Source organism: Lycium ferocissimum, chromosome 11, assembly GCF_029784015.1.
Source record: "Lycium ferocissimum isolate CSIRO_LF1 chromosome 11, AGI_CSIRO_Lferr_CH_V1, whole genome shotgun sequence".
NCBI classification, from domain to species: Eukaryota; Viridiplantae; Streptophyta; class Magnoliopsida; order Solanales; family Solanaceae; genus Lycium; species Lycium ferocissimum.
The window spans coordinates 8,454,670-8,469,193 of NC_081352.1; the positions used below are offsets into that span (position 1 = coordinate 8,454,670).

The 14,524-nt window shown below is 35.6% G+C and overlaps 1 protein-coding gene across 1 annotated transcript; it reads left to right on the plus strand.

The window, feature by feature from the left end:
- Positions 1 to 8,429: 8,429 nt before the first annotated feature.
- LOC132036550 (transcription factor PRE5-like) lies at positions 8,430 to 14,199 on the plus strand. The gene is made up of 2 exons (XM_059426908.1): positions 8,430 to 8,801; positions 13,807 to 14,199. The coding sequence occupies exons 1-2, from the start codon at positions 8,676 to 8,678 to the stop codon at positions 13,957 to 13,959; spliced, it is 279 nt and encodes a 92-aa protein (XP_059282891.1). The 5' UTR covers positions 8,430 to 8,675; the 3' UTR covers positions 13,960 to 14,199.
- Positions 14,200 to 14,524: the final 325 nt, after the last annotated feature.

Sequence of the window (14,524 nt, forward strand, 5' to 3'; positions counted from 1 at the left end):
CACAATTCCGGAACTAACATCGGACATTGGATTCTCACGTCACTCTCATTTTAAAACTGAACCCAACTTATCACAGTGTTTCATCAAGTACCAACAGTGTCTCAACAGTATATCATGAAGAATGAGAGTGCGTGCAATGCATGTATCAACATCAATAATCATGCTCAATATCTCAAGTACCAACAAAGGGGTACGCCAATAATAAATCAGCAACAGTGGGTACGCCAACAATATCATAATCAAGAAGGAACAAGAGATTCCAATAGCTACTAGCAACACGTGGCATCAAGCCAACACAATAGAACAATCAAATCATAACACAACGGAGTGGCTAGCCCCAATCACGCAACAGGGCCCAACCTAAGACAATTTTCAACCCAACTTCATACCCGAAGGTTTACATGCTTTCTCCGACAATCTAATCTAAATATGTGCTTCGCTATACGAAGTCTTACCAAGGGTAAGCCATAACCTACCTGGATGGCCGAACAACAAACACCAACAAATCACTCTTTTGCCTTACCCTTCCGCTGTGTCACACCCCGATCTTGCTAGGGTGTGATGGGCACCCGACCCTTACTTAGGGCCGAGCGAACCCTCTGACTGTCATAGCACTCGTAGACATAATGGGCCCCCTAACCGCCATAAATGCGTAATGAATTTTTTTTGAAAAAAAAAAAAAAAACATACAGTATATCTTTCAAATCAATATAACTGGCGACTGTACAAAATCTGTAATATCATAGGTAACAATATGACGGCTTATAGAGCCGCTCACAACGGACATCTTATATACACGACTGCGTTCGCAAAGTCTCTAACATAGTCGATACCATAGCTCACGTGTACACCGACTCCCAAGAAGACCGAGAAAATGGAGCTCGCCAATCTCGCCGGAACATCTTCTCGCTAATGTCTTCCCTCGCACAGGCGTACCGCGCGGCATGAACGCCGAAGAAGAGGGTCGGACGAGCAATGTCCGAGTATGTAAGGCGTGAATAGTAATATGGTAAGGAATGAACATATGAATATCAACTGTATGGGAATATAGAACACATCATAAGATCAAGAGGTAACCTGTACATAGGAATGCCTCTGGAGGCGGATACCGTACATGCTTGTTTTTCCTTTTTAGAAAAATAGAGTATTTCTTTCCATAGGCATGGAAGATGTTATTATGTCATATCATGTTATATCATAGCGTAGCATATCCTGTCATAGCATAGCGTATCGTGTCATAGCATAGCGTATCGTGTCATAGCATAGCGTATCATGTCATAGCATAGCGTATCGTGTCATAGCATAGCGTACCGTGTCATAGCATAGCGTACCGTGTCATAGCATAACGTATCATGTCATAGTATAGTGTATCATGTCAAGTCATAGCACCGAACAACGTCGGCTCGCCCACATAGCGCCAAAATGCGTCGGCTCGCCCATATATCCCGCGTCCGGCATCCGCGTCGGGATGATAACGCCAGCTGACCAGGTGGCAATGAAACATAGTTCCCTTCCCATTTTCCATGTATCCCTTCCCCCACCCCATGTACATATACATATCTCATATACATATGTCTCATTTTAAAGGAACGATAATTAATAGGCGGAACTATCAACGGAAAATAATATTAAAAGAAAACGAGAAATGAGATCATGAACATTATAAACGTTAGTTCATATGCTTGAAATCTTTAGAAAATAGTATCATAACCAAGGAATAAATTTAAAAACCAAGAACTAGTTTAACACTTCCATATCGCCGTTGGGATCTTAACGTAGGGCTCTTAGTCATGGAATCATTCTCATCATACTTATCATAGACATATACTCTTCTTTACATCATCGCTATTATTGTCATCATAGAAATATTCTCATTAGAGTAGTTACAACTCCTATCGTTTGATAACGGAACGATAGAGAAAATCCGGAACAAGTGGGCCCACCTCGAGTCAAATGAGGTGGCGTACGTAATTTACACATGTTACATTCTAAGATGTCACTTGTGAGAGTTCTGAGATAGTCGGGTCCTATTTATGCGAGTTGTAGATATTTAGAAAGTTTTCCAACATTTTATGCAACATATTAATTCAATTCTATTGAATGAAAAAGGGTTATTTTCAATCTCGGATTTCTAGGGAAGGAATTGTCCCCGAGGCCCGTGTCCAAACCTATTATGCCTAGGACATGCCAAGAAAGAAAGAGGAAACCTTACATACCTTTTTCGCTCCTTGTGCTACTCCAAATTCAAGTTGCAAATCCGCCAAAATCTACAATTTGGTCATGTTTACCAAACATTGATTAGGGCATCTGAAGTGGAAATTTAAAGTAATCATTTGTCTGCCGAAATTTGCAAAGACTTCCCCCATAATTACATCATCTCCAAAACTCAATCTTGGCCAATCTTAATCAACAACAATCCGGGAATTCAACCCGGCCAAACTACCAATCATAATAACAACCATACTAACAATTTCCATATTCAATCCAAGATACTTTCTACTACTTCAATCAACATACTACTTTCTTCACGACTTTCCGATTTCCAATAAAAATAATAATAACCTTATAATATGTTTTCCAACAACACCATACCAATATCGCCATACATGCAAGAACATAATACTCAATTTACATAACTTCAATCACAAGTCTCCAACTTCTACCATTTCACAAAATTTACTAAACTCTTATTAGCAACATAGAATCCACATAACAACAACCAATATACTAAATAAAATTAACTCATTTTCCTCTATACTTCAACAATTATACACGGCCATGCATACCACATGCACCACACGGCCACCTTCCTACATGCACAACTACAACTTTTCCAAAATCATTCAACTTCCATTATCAACATAACACCCACAACAATAACAACCAAACACTAAACAAAATAGTTAGCACATAATTTCCACACACACATATACATACACGGCCACACCATGGTCTTTCTCTCCCATGGACTTCATCCACCTTTTTTACATGCTACAACATGCATAAACATCCATAACATATAAAAAGGAATGAATTCTTACCTATTTCCTTAATTCTTCACTTGGCTAGAAATCACCACTTGTATGAATATAAGTCTTTCTTGCTCCAACACCCCTTTCACTTTGCTAAGGACTCTTTAATGGATTGTTTGGCTAGAGAGAATAATTTTTGATACAAAATCATCCAAGGTTTTGTGGAGTTTTTGCCATGGCCGAAACGGCCTCGTGGCTTTTCTCCTCCTTTTCTTTGTTTTTATCCTTGAAATTTCTTGAGAATTCTAGAGGATTTTAGTGATTAAGATGACTTATTAAGTCATCTTTTCTTGGGCCCTTTTAATTTAATTCTCATAAGGGCCTTAATCCAAATATTGGCCCAATTCATGCCCACTCCTTCTCTTTTTTTTTTCACGTCATGAAAAATTATTTTCGAAATTCCGAATTCACCCCTTGGCCTTCCTCCATATTTCCGTGAGGCATATTGCGAATTTCCCTTTATGCCCTTAACCTTTCTTGATAATTCCGCTTCTAAATCTTCATAAGTCATTCGCACGCTTAATAAAATGAAAATATGACCTTGCTTGTTGTGCTCCCGCGATTGTCTGGAATTATCCGCTTACACAAAATGCGGGATATAACACGCTGAGCCTCAGAACCAAAGTAGTCTAGGCATATTTGAAATCTAGATTAAAAATCACGAAGAATGATACTAATATTGCTATCTTTCAATTTAGGTCAAATCCAAATCTAGAAATTGGGGAAACGGGGCCCACAAGGCCAAAACGGGAAATTTTGGAGTAAAATATCAAATTAAGCACTAGATGATAATAACCCAACCACTAATTGCTGATTTAACTCAAGGAATAACCTAATTTTGAATTTCAAGTGAAACCCCTAATTTTGGGTATAAACCCTAACTCCATGATTCAAGAATTCAACAATAATGGAAGATATATGATTAGCAACCTTAGATTCATCAAAATCTAGCATAAACCCCCTCAATTCATCATTAATAAGCCTAGATAGAACATTCATTATCTCCACTTTTACATTCCATTACTAAGAAATTACTAAGGAAAGAAGAATCTATGATGATTAGGAACAAGGAATTAGTAAAGGGATTAGCAAGACTTACCACTAAGAGTTTTCTCCAATAATCTTCTAAAACAGTCCCCAAGAGCTCAATTATCGAAATGGGAATAAATGATAGACTAAGGGCTTATTTAATACACACTTAATGAAATAACAGGCCCGTTACCGCCGTGGCGGTAACAAGGCCGCAACAGCGACACCGCACAGCGCCCAATAGACCTTTGGGATGGTCTAGGCCAAATCATACTTGGCGGCCTAGCGGCCATCACGCCGCCAAAGCGGTGACGCTGGGACGACACTGGTGCTGTATTGGCGGACACCAGGTACCAAAACTCCATAATTTTCCTAAGTCTCAACCGAAATCCCAAACGACTCCCGAGGTCATCTGCTCACAAACCACATACGCAAACCCACGTAAAAATACGCTATGAATGCACACATGGCCTCAGAATTTCCAAAGGAGGTCTCATTGACCGAGTCAACCCCCGATACCTCATTTCCAATTTCCCAACCCAAGTCCCAAAATGCATCCGAGTGCATTGGGAACCAAACCATATATACACACAAGTTATAAACGACCATCCAGACCTATTTGAATTGACGGAATTCCGAAAAAGGTCCGTTTACCCAAAAGTCAATTTTGGGTCAACTCTTTTTCACTTTAAGCCCATATTTCACAAAAAATTGTCGAATCACATCTAGACTCCTTGGGAAGCGCGTCAACGGTCCCCTCGGGTCTAAATGAGCTAACCAAGCTCGGAAAAAGGGGCGAAAATGCCGAAAAGACTATAATGACCAAATGGGTCATTACAGATTATGATGTGAGTCAATTAGTTAGGATAAGGTCAACTTATACATGAGTACCATAAATGAGTATGAGATTACTTGGTTGAATTAATCCTTCTAATTATCCATAAAATGAAGTTAGAGAATTAATGGAACTTTGGGATAGAAGCTTTACTTAGGCTTATGTAAATGGTAAACCTCATAACCGGCTAAGTTAATTGGGAAGAATAGGTTTTGCATACATTTAGCATGTGATGGCGTTAACTAGGTCTATATGTTAATGTGAAATGTTGGAAAGGATAAGTTAGATGGCATCGTACCTGTTAATTGTAATATTTTCCTCATTATGAATCTCTCATAATTATCTTGGTTTAGGGAAGTAGTGAGGTGGTTGGCTAACACTCTTCTCCGTATCATTTAGGGACGGTCAATGATGCCGCTGAGTACCGTTGTTTTGTACTCAGGCTACACTTGCTACATCTTTTTATGGTGCAGGTTTGACTTATGTTCAGGTCCGATCTTCGGATGTGATTTGGAGTCCGCTTGAGAGCATTGGGTTGAGCTAATGGTGCAGGGTGTGGCCCCCGAATTTCTCTTCTTTATATTTATTTAATCTGTCTAAATTCCTACCTAGACAGTGTAGTCGTGAATTGACTCATGTTTAGAAAAATCTGTAGTGCTCAAGTACACTTATGACCAGGTTTTGGGGTAATGCTTAGTTTTTTTTATTTTCCGCAATATTGTTTAATTTTCACCAAATTGATCTTCTTCTTTTTTTAATAATAAATGATTATTGTTTTGCTTGATTTTCAAATGGTTTTAGTCGCTTTGGGTTTGGCTTGCCTATCAGGGGAAAAGGTAGGCGCCGTAATGACCTTGTAATTTGGGTCGTGACAAATTGGTATCAGAGCCTTATGTTCACCAGTCTTATGTGTACAAGAGTAATATCTAATAAAGTCTTGCGGATTGGAACGTAGACGGATGTACCTACCTACGAGAGGCTATAGGGCATCTAGGAAAATTCTCATCTTTCACTCTTTTCGTGCTATTTGATTAGAGTGGTACCTAGGTGAAGTCCGTTATTATTGAGTTATGTTATGTCCACAATCTATTGAACTGGAAGGTGACGGTACGAATTTCGGTCTTCGTGTATAGAGATTTTAGTCCAGCTACTGTTCTGATTCTAGTGGTTCTGCTCCGGCAAAGGCAGGCTCGCATCCGCAAAGTTGCCCCTGCGCAAAATTGTCCTCCTATGCGAACGCTGTCCTGCGGAAGCCGTCCGCAGCAGCGAATTCCACAAATCTTTGGTCGTCTCGCAGTAGCGGACGCGCACCTGCTAAAGGTGGCCCGCTTCAGCGAAAATCACTGGGCAGAACCAATGAGTTCTGCAGCTTCTGTCCCTGTTTTCACAACAATATTCAACACCATATTCAAGCTAGAGTACTACGATAAAAAGGCCCAACGAGGGCACCAAATATCCAAAACAAATTATCCAATAAGAAAAACAACAGATTGTCTCAAATATCCATCAAAACCAAAGCATCAAATCTAAAAAGAGAACAGGGGTGAAGGAAGATCATGCATGGCGGGCTGAGCTCTCGGCCTCATCATCACCGTCACTAGTAGCAGCATTATGTCCAGTAGCCTAGGCGTCCTCCTCATTGGACAAGAAAGAGTACTTCTCATTATCCTGATCAGCCGGAAGCTGCTTCGATGGGTTGGCCCATTTGTAAATGGCCTTGATCCCTCCCCACATCTTGGTCAGAAACTTTCAAGTCTTCTTGTTCTTAGTCTTCTTCGTATCTAAATCTGTTCGAAGGTCATTATGGGCTATGTCCATGTCACCATAGGCAGTTTCCAACAACTTCACCGAAGTCACCATCTTCTTGAAAGCCTCTGTCTAAGCCTTATGGGCATCCAGAAACTTCTTCCAACTCTCACCCGAGGGCTCATTGGGTCTGGCACTTGTGGACCCTTTGGGAATCTGGGATACCACATCATAGACCGCCTTAAGTCGTGTCTCGAGCGCTCCAAATGGCCTCACGGGATGGGGAGGAGAACCATCACTAGTAATCACATGTACCTTCCTCTTCTTACTAGTCACCGCGCCACTCTATCCCTTAATCTTGCACGGATGGAATGGTGTATCAGGTTTCTTCCAACGATCCCCGGGAGCATCATCCACACCAGCAATCTTGCACAACTCAGTGATAAGGGATGGGAGAAATGATCAAGGTAAGAGTTAAAGGTTAATCCACCCTAAATCTACAGTAGCTAATCCTAGCTAAACCTAACTCCATACAAGGAGAACTACTAAGGAATGAAAATAGGATGAGGCAAGCTTATATATTTTGTCTTTATATGCATAGCCACGATTATTTAACTAATAGCCACATTTTTCATTTAACTACTATTCCCTATTACAACAAAGGCCCAAAATGGCCTTTGCGGAAATAACCCAACATTGGGCCTTCACACTCCCAAATTGCACTTTTAGCCACTTTTTGTGGCTCCCATCTTTTGGCCTTCATCTTCATGTCTCTTCCAAGCAATCATCCACACCATATATGCCCTTTTGAATTGTCCTTCCATCGCCTCTAAAGGACCTATCTTCATCATCAAAGGGCGTGTGACATGGTAATGTGCTTCCTAAGCTCTAACATGGATTTTAGCCTTCATAATCGACCATGAGCTTCCTAGGATCATATTATACAGATAATACCCTTGCAACCCAAGGGGACTGGAGTAGGATCTACATTATATATGATCCAAACATGTATACGAATTGTGTGTCACTTACTTTCTGCAAGTTACTTTACGGATTACTTAAGTACTAGTCGACTATTACACTTAGACAGGCGAGAAGATTATGGTAGAAGGTTAGTAGATAATTAAGCATTGTATCTTTTTCCTGTGAGTGACATTGACGCTAGTTTAGAACACTTTATTTGCTTCCCCTTCCCCTTAGCAGTCTCACTACTATTGTGCTAGTATTATCGTATTCCTCTATTTTTACTCCTGTTGTTGTTCCTTTTTTACTTTGGTATTCTCTAATATTTTTGTTGTCAATATTTTCTCTTCTTCAATTTTTTGTTTTCCCAACATAGCTTTTCACTCTTATATTTTTCAAACCTGTTTGAAAATGATATTTTCATGCCGAGGGTATTTTTTAAAACAACTTCTTTACCTTATCTCTACCTTAAGGTTTGCGTACACCCCACCCTTCCCTGACCCTATTTATTAGCTCACGGTGGATATGTTGTTTTTGTGTTGCTCGATCAGATTTAAATTATGAATCCACTTGCGAGTGGTACCTCTCTCCTCCTCCTCTATGATCCCATCTCTATGTGAAGTTAAAAAATTTGTACAATACTTAATGACAGTAGAAGGAAACTGGGAGTTTACTGAACTTACAATTTACTGAACAAGAAGGTCTGTTGGGCTACTTTCTCCAATGCACTTGTCTTCTTCATATCCAACATCACTTTCTATGTTATTGTACCCTTTCTCTTAATTACTCTCTCCCCCCCCCCGCCCTCCCTCTTTTTTTTTTGGCTTGGGGTCCATTCTCTCCTTTAAAGCTCGTTCGTTAATCACTTTTTTCCCTAGTCTTTTTCTTAGTACCATAACTTCCTGTTTACAAATTCTTATAATTTCTTCTTCTCTTCCAATTGTTCCCACTACGTATAACCTTTCACTTTGATCCAAACACAACAAGAAGGAAAAAAAAAGATAAGAGGAGCAAATTATACAAAAAGTACAAGAAGAAGAAAAAAAAGTGAGGCATTTAAAATTTGAAACATGTCAAACAGAAGGTCCAGACAACCATCATCAGGGTCTTCAAGGATTTCAGATGATAAAATTATTGAACTTGTTTCCAAGTTGCAGCAATTTCTTCCAGAAATTCAAACTCGCCGCTCCGGCAAGGTTAATTTTCTCTTTTCATCTGAAAAATACCTTAAATTTCTTCTTCATCTTCTTCTTTTGCATGTTTCAATAGTATATTGTTTGATCCTGTATGTGCTCTTTTAGTTGCATTATTGCATATATTAGGTAGTATTGTACTATTTGCATAAAATTCAATATTAGTAATGCTGTATTTTGTTACCTTAAGTTTTGATACTTGCATAAAGTTCAGTATTATACAATACATTTTTTAGTTGTCATTTTTGTTGCTCGCACAAATAATTTTGATACTTACACAAAGTTGATCCGTATTGTGTGATTAGTAACACACAAATCAAAACAACTAACATGATCAGAATAACGGTAAAAACTTACCCGCACGTGTGTTTACACCCAATGTAGTTAAGTTAACCATAAAAGACAAACTAAAGTTTATTGGAGTCTTATTTTAAATTAAAAAATTTAAAAAGACAGTAAATACTAATTAACGTAAAAGGAAGTAAAGTTATACTAACTAACTAATGGTAGAAACACTTAGGGTTGCCATCAACTTCTTCTTTCTTTAATTTCTGCAAGTCTTCCTCTTTTATTTCCAGTGCTAGCGTCACTTTTTCTGGTAGGTAACATGCTTACTGTGTTCATTGTGATTCAAGGTAGGTAACATACTAACTAACATATTTCAAGTGGGTTTGTAGTGTTCATTGTGATTCAAGGTAACAAGGGACGAATGCAAAGGGTTATACATGTGTCTTGATAACTGATAATTAGACTATACTATACTATGAAACCTCCATGTGAGGTTTTCGTTCTAAACTTCTGTCAAATGTCAATCAAAGAAAGAAAAAGGTAATACATTAATCATATTAAAATGGCATCCAGATAATGAATATTCTGCACTGTTACAATTTTGTGCACAATGTAATACCATTGTGATGTGAATCCAAATTCATTCACTTGTTCATACATTAATCGCTACTACATCATGATGTTCTTTTCAGTTTAATATTGGTTGCTAGGAGAAAAGTAGTTTTATGTTTCGTCGGCGAGAGAAAAGGTTAAGCTGGTTATTATTTTTTCCAAAGCTATACCCAGTGTTGTTTGAGAGTTGGGAGAAATCTCATCTTACACGGTGAGATATTAAAAATGAAATTTGGCTGAAAAAGCTAGTTGACTGCCAATGAATTAGCATTCTGAACAGGAAATTTAGAAAAAGGTTTGAACGTTAAATATTACTTATTTTGTATATTTAAAATATGTGTAAAATATATGGTAGCTAACTATGGTTAAGTATTAATAATTGTAGTTAAAGAAAGTGACCCATGTCACTTGTTTATTGATAGGATGTAAACACCCGGTGCGAGTAAGTTTTTACCCAGAATAACCCTCATGTAGTAATTTTCTTAAAAGAAGTAAATAAAACATGTACTTTTAATTAGTGACGCAGACATGATTTTTGCCAAGTGGATTCAATACTTTTTTGTGAAAAAAGAAACGCCTAAAGTTAAGAAGAATAGAATTTGTGGTCACTGGGAATTATATTGAACCTATAGCCTCGATGAGAATTCGAACACCTTTTATCACTGAGCTAAGCTTTTGGCTTGTATCAAGACATTCAATATCAATATATTTATATATATATATATATATATATATATATATATAGTTTTTATAAACGTGCAATTGTACGTTATTCTCAGTCAATCTCAATCATAGTAATAATTATTAGATAACATTATTTTGTAATAATATATATTTATTTTATGAGTTAAAAAAAATTACTATAGTATATGATTGTATCTATGTATACTTCTTTGAAAATTGATGTTCTTACTATTTTTTTTCTTCTTCTTTTCCCCCATAAAAAACATGTTACGACTAAGATAATTCAATATTAAAGATTAAGTGACAATATATCTATTTATTATCAATTACAGATACAAAGTGTTGAAAATCGTTACTAAATAAGATTACATTATTAAAATGTCATTAAGTTTTAAGAACATTTAGTTATTTATTTTTAAAAAAATAAGTTGACCACAAAAATAAGATATAATAATATTTTCTATTAAAAAATCAAGTAATACATAAAACAAAAGTATGTCCAAACAATCTATAAATAAGTATATATCAATTCACCGATCTGCACCTCATGAAGATAATTAATTTAACATAATTAACTGATATTAGTTACTCCCTCCGTGCACTTTTACTTGTCCACTATACAAAAAATAAATGTCAATTTTTTACTTGTTCAGTTTGAAAATCAAGAGATAATTTACCATTTTATCCTTATTATTAAGTACTACTACTAATTATTTCAATTCATTTCCCAATGAGTAAGATGACTTATACCGCGAATAAGATGTGATATAGTAAAATTACCTTTCTATTTATTATTTTTAAGGAGCGTGTCATGTCAAATATGAAAACATGGGCGGGAAAAGTATAATAAGAATTTAATGTTTGGTTTTAACTTGAATTCCAAAATAAAATAAAATAAATACATGGAATTATTTTGCCAAGTATCTCCGTAGAGAAATCTTTGGGTGAAGCAGAATTGGTTAGATGTATTAATTGTTATGACAATTCAATGTTTGCTTCAATGTTTGCTTATAGTTCGGAATCCACAAAAACAAAATTAAAATACACGTTTTTAATAGAAATCTTACCATATTCAATTTGAATTGGAATCAAATTCATCGCGGTTAGACGGAAGCTAAATTAAGTAGACAATGTGATATTTTCTTAATTTATATTTAACAAAATAGTCAATAGAAATATAGTAGAATTAGATTAAAAAGTACCTAAGTCAATCAATATTTTAAAAATACTTTTGTCATTCAACATTATATTGTTATTCGTGCTTTTAAAATATATAATATAGATAGACAGATATTTTAATTTTACCCAATATCAAATTACTTATAAAAAATAATTTAGCTCTCGATGGATACAAAATTAGTTGGTCACAATATTGGGTTGATAGGTCCAATAGCTTATTTTTCTTTAGTACATTTTCTATGATTATTATAGTTACATATCTTATTTTGCTTCAACGTATGTTCTTTGATTATTTTATTAGCTCAATTATCGACAATGTCATTATTTAGATTTGTTTTGCTAAAGATAAAAGTAATACATTAAAAAAAAAAAAAAAAAAACGTAAATTACACTACAGAAAACAGGTCCCAAACAAATCAACTCATTGCCAACTTTGTTATTTTGAGTTTTCTTCTATTTCATCCGAAAGTAGTATCGCTTTAAAATTCTGTTTATATTCTTTTTACTAAAATAACCAGCAATGTTGTATTATGATTAATGTAAAAAGGCATAAAAGTCGTTCAATATTTAAAGGATATTTTGGTCAATCAACATTTATATTCGTGCTTTTAAAATAATATAGATAGATAAATATATATAAAATTTTAATCCTATGTACGCATGTAATTTTTCGACGAAGAGGGTTCGGATGAACCGCTTCTACCTAGATCCGCACATGCTTTTAATGTCTACATTATAATTTATCAGAGGCCGAACGAAGATTTGAAGCCTGGATTATATTTATTTTTTTCGTTATTGGGTTCTAAACTAATAATCTATATATGAATTTTAAGATAAAAATAAGATTTGAACCAAAGCTATTGAATTCCTTGAATCATAGCCGAGCCTGTAGCTTCACCCCTAAACTATGTTTTATTAATCCCTGTATACAAGTAGTTCTTTATAATCTTTTCACGCATTACCAATTCCCTCATTACAATCTTTGTATTATTAATTCCCGTGTGACTTGTCTGTGAACGAATCTAACCCTTAAAGGAACACAAATTTTGCTGGTATATTCATGGATCAAATGAGTCTCTTTTTCTACTAAGGAGATGAGATGTGAATACCGTAACCTGAATTACCAAAAATTGGAAAATAAAAAGTTGATGATTCAAACAGTACTGATCACCATGTTCACCACCCATACCAATAGACTACTGTCTGTCTCTCTATTCATGTATTCTTTCTTGGAAACAGCACAAGTTTTGGCAGTATATGATTTGTATAATTTGTTCTTCACGCCAGGACCATATTTTGGTCCCAACTCCCAATAATAAAAAGCCATTTGTACGTTTTGACTTGACATTTTTATAGATTTGCAACGCATTATTGCATATATTAAGTCACACAAATTTTGCTGGTATATTCATGGATCAAATGAGTCTCTTTTTCTACTAAGGAGATGAGATGTGAATACCGTAACCTGAATTACCAAAAATTGGAAAATAAAAAGTTGATGATTCAAACAGTACTGATCACCATGTTCACCACCCATACCAATAGACTACTGTCTGTCTCTCTATTCATATATTCTTTCTTGGAAACAGCACAAGTTTTGGCAGTATATGATTTGTATAATTTGTTCTTCACGCCAGGACCATATTTTGGGTCCCAACTCCCAATAATAAAAAGCCATTTGTACGTTTTGACTTGACATTTTTATAGATTTGCAACGCATTATTGCATATATTAAGTCATGCTTAGTCGATATTATGTAAACACTACCTTTAGGCTACAGCATAAAAGGTGGTTCCTTTAAAAGAGTAATATAATTATTCTTCCTTTTGTGTTTATTAGTTTTTATGCAATGATAGTAAAACCATTAGGGACATTTACATGGTATAGCCTCCCACCAAAACAATAGCCGAAAAATATTTGTGTACAGTATATTAATGTATATACGTGTAATATACATATTGTATACATAATTAGTGTATATTTCTTTTGTATGTTTGGGTATCGGTTGTAATTGCTTTTGACCAGCGGCCAAATGTGTGACTTTAACATTATCAAATTACTTTTTTTTAAAATTGTAACGGTTCATAAAAAATGAAATGAGTAACCTGAAAAATAAAACAGATTTCGTATAGTAACAAGTTGAATACACTAATAAAGTAAAAGAAAGATATTTCAATGTTATAGAAGTAATATATAACTTCACTTTTATTATATTTATTCTAACTAATTTTGGTTCATGTTGCAGGCATCAGCATCAAAGGTGCTCCAAGAAACTTGTAACTATATTAGAAGCTTGAACAGAGAAGTGAATGACCTTAGTGATCGACTTTCTCAATTACTATCTACTATAGATACTGACAGTCCAGAAGCTGCAATTATCCGCAGTTTAATGATGTGATTAATTAATTTCTATTTATATATTTACAAGTATTTTACCACCCTAGTTGTTTGTCTCTTCTTCCTCTAGGCTATCTACTAGTTACTAGCTAGGCCAATCATGTGTTAGAATATAGAACTGAATATATGTATGGGATACGATGTTCCCCTAGCTATGGACACATGCTTGTAATTATGTTTTCTCACTATAATTAATAAGATGGACTTCCACGGTTCCACTTTGGAAGTCCTTTTTTATTATGTTCTACATTTAATACATTTATGGTTAAAGGAGACTTTCCGAAGGGTCATGTAAGCATGCAACGACTTTTTTTCCATGAACATCAATCATTAAAAAAGGAGAGTACTTTCTTAACTTCACGTTGTGAAGGCTAAAATAAAGGGAGAAATTAAAGGGGTTACGGAATAGCCGAGTTTAGACGCTCTTATCTCTTTCATTTAATTTTTACAAATAATATATTGTTGGAAAGCTCTTGAAAAAAAATTGGAGAAGAAGGAAAAAGACATGAACGAATAGTATATCAAATGCCAATTCCTTTTGTTTAACCCTAAAAAAGGTAACAACT